Genomic DNA, 6,381 nt, shown 5'->3' with positions numbered 1-6,381 from the left:
GTGTGTGTGTGTGTGTGTGTGTGTGTGTGTGTGTGTGTGTGTGTGTGTGTGTGTGTGTGTGTGTGTGTGTGTGTGGTGAAATTTCTCTTAATAAGTCTTTTGGTCAGAAAAAAAAAAAAAAAAAAAAAACTAGGATATCGGCAGCCCAACCGGTGACTGGGTTCCGGCACTTCAATATTGAACTCTATATCAGGAAGCTCGACACTAAAATATATAGCATTCCAACAGCCTGAATCAGGGGAAGTAAACCAATAATAGAGTTCTTCCACCCTAAACTTGTGGCACCCTGTCAACATTTTTTTTTCTCAGTTAGGTAAAAAATTGTTGTACATAGAGGTATTTTATTACTTCTTTTTTTTTCAAGTAAGAGCCCCCCTCCACTCTGACGGCCAACTAAAAGTCTCCTCGCTCCCCAGTTTGGGAACCCCTGGTTTACACCTTCCTGTGATGAGGGGCGGGTTTAATAGCCAATGACGGGACAGTTAGAGGTTAATGACCTCATTTGAGGTAACTTCATATCTCTGTAATGGAAGGGAAAGATGACTCATTAAATCCAAAATGACTCATTAAAGTTTAATGTTTTTGTTTAATATGTATATGAGTACGGATGTTACTATTTATTGTCAGCTCCCATGGTGTAGTGGTCACTGCGCTCGCCTTGCACGCGGGAGACCCGGGTTCGATTCCCGGCGGGGTCAAGAAATTTGTACCATGCAAATTATTGATTCCGTGACTGGCTGTTTCGGGGCCCACTCAGCCTCGTGAGGAAAATGAGTAGCTATGACATGTAAATGCGCATAGCGACCGGTGCCAGCATGGTAGGTAAACATTGGATTTTAGGATTATTGAGATATTGGGAAAATCCTACAATGCTGCAGTGAGCACCAAAGTTGTGACATAATAACACAAAGAAACTGCATTTACATTTTTTTACAATAAGTCTTTTGCCTCATAAACTTACATAAGCCGGACCAGAGCCACTAAGTCCAGTGATGCCATCAAGTAAATATTCCGGTACTTCCTCACAAGTTCCTACAGATTTAAATAGATTGATAACAGTTTGTGCATCTTGATCAGAAGCTGATGAACCTCTCACAAACACTGAGGCGCCTTGTCTGACCAGAGCAGGTGTGTTTGGCATAGCTCGAATTATTCTGGAGTTTTTAGGGAGGGCCTGAAATGAGAATATAGGTATAATCCAATTTAATCTAGGCGCACGGCAGTGCGCCAGGCTAAGTTTCGGCCTGAGCACGCCAGTGTGTCTGTGTATATTACAAGAAACATTTCAACGCATTTTTAAGCCTATCATAACTCCGTTAATTTTCCCTGCGAAATTTCAAAGTTTAACGGGAGGGGTAGAAAGAACGGCTTGAAAATCGCTTATTTTACGACTGACTATCTGACTAACTGATTCACTCATCAAAATTACGAAGCACTTCCGGATGTCGTAGAAACTTGAAATTTGGCAGGATGGTAGGTCTTGATGAGAAAATAAAGAACTGAAAATCGGCAAAAGTTGCATTGGGCCCCGCGGTTTTGACCGCTTTTTGGCGGTTTTTGCTAAACGGTTAGAATTATCGAAAAAATTATGAGAGTAGACCCCCCCCCCAAAAAAAAAACCGTACCTAAAAGTAATTTCTATGAAGATCGGAACAACGGTTAGCCGTGTTATACCGTATGTTCAGATTTAACGGTATTTCGAACTCTTTTTAAAGGTCTTAATTATTAGGTACCTATCAAAAAAAGATATGGTAGTATACTTCTCACATTCAACAAACCACACCTAAAATTGATTTTAACTTTGTAAAAAACATTCGAAATAGGTTTATTACGAATAATTTAATAAGGAAATGATTCTATCTTACCATGCTCATCAAACAACCAAACATCAACAAAATCAACACCACCAATAACAACTCCCGGAATAAAATTCAAACGCTCTAGCTAGGTAATAAGGAGATCGTACCTACTAACCATGTGTAAATACATACTTAGAGAAAAGGTGCGAGATCCCCCACAAAAACACAAATGTAAAAAATCTGGTGTGAACATCATACGACTTTCGGATTTTAGGATTATTGAGATATTGGGAAAAATCCTACAATGCTGCAGTGAGCACCAAAGTTGTGACATAATAACACAAAGAAACTGCTCTTTATTATGTTACTATTTATTTTATCTTTACCGATTCTTGTGCCAGTCTAGTTATCTTGGTTGGTAGCCCGTCTGCCTTGTAAGCGGATTTTATCCTGAGGGGATAATGTTCGTTCTCAAAACGGCTGGCTTTCTCCTATCCTATCATCCTTCTCTCTTGGATTTCGGGACGATAGGACCTTTTACAAATTGGAAAGCATTTTTCATTCCTCATGAGTCGTATTTTTCATTTCAGACTTCCCCTTCCTCATTTCCCCCCTTTTGGTGTGATAGCCTGTACTAAACCATAGGAAATCCAAGATGGCGTCCCATCTGAATCTTTTTACGTTTTCGAAAGAAAAATGCAACTACTTATGCTAAGGTGGTTACTGCAATATTTTAAATCCCTACTTTTCTGTCAGTATTAGAAGAAGTTCTCTCGATAAGAAGTGCCATTTGATTTCTTAGTACCTAACCTACTTCGCTCTAAAAATTCTCGGAATGATCCTATTTTCCTCAAAAAATTCTCAGAATAGTCGCATTTTCCTCAAATAAATTCTTAGAATATTCGTACTTCCAGAGTAAAATTTTCTCAGAATAGGTCCTCTTTGGTAAGTCGAAAATCTTTCAAAAACCACCATTTCAATGGAACTTCTGTTTTTGTTAGTTGTCTTCTCTTCTTCCCCATAAAAGAAGAGAACGAAGAAGAAATAAATGGGAAGGAAAAGAGGGGAGAGAGAGGGAGAAGAAATAATGGGAGGGAAAGAAAGGAGAAGAGGGGGAGAAAGAAAGGAGACAATTTATAAAGGGGAACAATAAATAAGACGAGGGAGAGAAAAAAAGGATAGAAGGGAGAGAAAAGGAAAGAAATATAAGACGAGGACGTAGAAAAAGAAAGAAATGGAGGAAGGAAATAAGGAAAAAAAAGGATGTACAAAAGGAGGGAAGACAAAAATAAAGGGGACAAGTAAAAAGGGAGATAAAGAAACGAAAGAAGGAGTAAGAAATTAGGGAAGGGCTGGAAAGAAGGGAAATGGGAGAGAAAGAAAGGGAGGGAGAAATAGAGAAGAAAGAGGAGAGAAGGAAAGGATTGAATTGTGGAAGAAAGGAGGGACAAAAGTAGAAGAAGAGGGGAAAGAGAGAACAAAGGAGGAGAGAAAAAGGATGTAAGTGTGTCTTTGGGTGTCAGCTATCTGTCTTTTAGTGACAGCACTTTTTGTGTTTGTCTTATTGGCTTCCTCAATGATTCTGCTGGTGAATGCTTTGGTGATGCCATCAACAAATCTTATTTCAACAGGTTTTCCTTGGAGTTTTACCAGGCGGGATAGCTTATTTTTCTTTCCAAGAGGTTTGATGGAAGGAACTGTAACAATGGAGGTCTTGTCGTCCCGAAAGCGAAGAAAGAAGTTAGCCAGGATGGAGGAAAGCCTGTCGTTAACGAAAACGAACCTTATCTGTTTAGGATAAATTTCGCAACGGGCGGGAATCGAAACCCCAATCTAGAAGGCCTAAAGATTTTGAAACTAAAGAGTCGAAAAAGCCAGTCCAGTTAGCTTGGAGGGTAGCGCTTCTGCCTTGTAAGTGCTAGGCCGCGAGTTCGATTCCCGCCCGGGGCGGATTTTATTCTAAACAGATAAGGTTTGTTCTCGGAAAAGCTGACTTTCTCCCATCCCGTCCTCCTTCTCTCTTCGCTTCCGGGACAATAAGACCTTAACAGTTACAGTTCCCTCTATCAAACCTCAAAACTGAAAAAAGAGAGTGAAAATTGTGATGTCTCTCCAACGCGCAACATACTGTCTCCTCTACATAAAAACTTGTTTACGTCGAGGAGAGAACAAAATAAATCTTTCTTCCCAGACAGTTCTGTTGTCAGTTGTGAATTCCTTCTGTTATCCTTCCCCTTCCTTTTGGTGCGTGTGCAAACTAAAGCCTTGTTCCCACGGCGCGTGGCGCGGCGACGCGTGGCTCGCCGAGTCCGGAATCTCTCATCCGGTACAGGCTTGCCTTGACTTGTCAATTTGACGCGCCTTGTTGTTCCCACGGCGCGGTGGGCTCGTTGGTTGGCAAACCACAGACATTCACGGATGGCTCGTTTTCCACGGATTCAATGACAAGTTCATTTGCGCACTCCATTATTAAAGAAAGTAAGGGCTTTCTATGAAAGAAGGCCTAACTTTATAAGTCAGAGAGTGCTAAAAGTAGCACCATTCGATTCCGCGTGAAAAATCACATGGGATCCCAAGAGTCCAAACTCTGTCCTGTCGCCTTCTAGAGATGAATATATCCTGAGTCCTTGTACGTCCAAGATTTGGTTTGCTGTGGAACTATGTGAGTCAATTCAAGCCAAGAAGGTAAGTATTTAAGTTTGAGGGACATGTGGTAACGCGCTTTCCTGCCATGCAGAAGGTCCCGGGTTCGTTTCTAACCATCGGCAAAAATTTGTACTCGATTTGACCCAGCACCTAAATGGTGAGTTTTGTGTCTCTTATCGCCCATCTGATGAGGGGCATGTTACGACACAGACCACGAGATTCGCGGGAGTCTAATGTAGCAGTTGTTTCATTGCTACGAAATAAAAACGGCAGTGAAACACTCACATCTTTTAACAACAAAAAATAATCGGAATACGGCTACCGATGCTTTCCTAGGTAAATCGGAATTGCCAGATTATAATCTGAAACCAAATGTTTTCGATGTCTCTTACCGTTTTTACGAAATAAGGGTTAAGCAACAATGACTTTGGTTAATATCAGGATGGGTGACTATCACACACCACCCATCACACACATCCCACCACACACACACCACACCCATCATTCACACCCCACCACACACATCAAATACATCCCACTGCACACACACACATCCCACCAAACACACACACCACACCGATCCCACCACACACATCACACACACACCACCCACCACACACACCACCACCCACCACACCACCCACCACACACACCACCACCCACCACACCACACACACCCACACCCACCCACCACACACATCCACTACACACATACACACACACGGTCGCGATACGCGCTCCCTGACATGTCCCACAGAGCAGCATAATAAGCATAATTTTGATAATTTTAAGTAGCCTATGTCACCCCGAGTTCTCTTCTTCACCACCAAAAAAAATTTCATCAAAATCGGTTGTGCCGTTTTCTCGTGAAAAGAGGACAAAGACGGGTCTATTAGGCCATTTTCTTCACGTTTTTAAGTCACCCATCCATTTATTGGCCTTGTTCGGCGTAGCTTAACATAGGTGACGCTAAAATCGGTCTTAAATGATCGACTGAAGTGTTATCTGAAACTTTCTCGCTTTGAGTTCATAGGTCGTCGCGACAAATTTCAAGATCAGAGCTCATTTGTGTGAGAAAATGTGATAAAAATCTCCGGTCGTCGCGACAAATTTCATGATCAGAGCTCATTTGTGTGAGAAAATGTGAAAAAAATCCCCCAAAAACCAGTTTTTTTTGGTTTTTTGGCTTTATGGTTTTCTGGACAAAATTTGCACCACCATTTTCGTGATCCTGGTAAAAAGACCTTTAATTTGATATATAGGTCGACCAGGTTTGGATAAGTCCTTCTATGGGGACAGACTGACTGACGACTGACTGACAGACAGACACCGAAGCGAATACAATAGTCCGTCCCTTATACCTATTTAATTTCTACATATTACTACAGTATAGCGAGCTATACTAGTAATGAAAGTATTGCAATCGGTCCAAATTTTCAAAATATCCGTTTTGGGATCCCCTGATTTTTTTATTTTTTTTTTTACATAAACCATTTTTAGTCCGTCCTTCCTTTATTATTACTAATAATAAAAGGTATAGTGGACGGACTATTGTATTCGCTTCGGTGTCGGTCTGTCTGTCAGTCAGTCTGTCACTCTGTCAGTCTGTCCCCATAGAAGGACTTATCCAAACCTGGTCGACCTATATATCAAATTAAAGGTCTTTTTACCAGGATCACGAAAATGGTGGTGCAAATTTTGTCCAGAAAACCATAAAGCCAAAAAACCAAAAAAAACTGGTTTTTGGGGGATTTTTTTCACATTTTCTCACACAAATGAGCTCTAATCTTGAAATTTGTCGCGACGACCTATGAACTCAAAGAGAGAAAGTTTTAGATAACACTTCAGTCGATCATTTAAGACCGATTTTAGCGTCACCTATGTTAAGCTACGCCGAACAAGGCCAATAAATGGATGGGTGACTTAAACAATATAT

General features: G+C 41.1%; 1 protein-coding gene across 4 annotated transcripts in view; it reads right to left on the bottom strand.

The window, feature by feature from the left end:
* The window catches only part of LOC103519402 (pyrroline-5-carboxylate reductase 1, mitochondrial-like), a 40,581-nt gene that overhangs the window by 6,090 nt on the left and 28,110 nt on the right, over positions 1-6,381 (bottom strand). For all 4 annotated transcript variants that reach the window (XM_026830922.1, XM_026830923.1, XM_026830925.1 and 1 more), the window contains one exon: positions 962-1,174. In XM_026830922.1, coding sequence (XP_026686723.1) covers positions 962-1,174 — 213 coding nt within the window. The remainder of the gene's footprint in view (positions 1-961; positions 1,175-6,381) is intronic.

Source organism: Diaphorina citri, unplaced genomic scaffold (genome assembly GCF_000475195.1).
Source record: "Diaphorina citri unplaced genomic scaffold, Diaci psyllid genome assembly version 1.1 scaffold2710, whole genome shotgun sequence".
Taxonomy (NCBI): domain Eukaryota; kingdom Metazoa; phylum Arthropoda; class Insecta; order Hemiptera; family Psyllidae; genus Diaphorina; species Diaphorina citri.
Note: the sequence above shows the minus strand (reverse complement) of the source record. Positions and strands in the feature narration are given on the sequence as shown.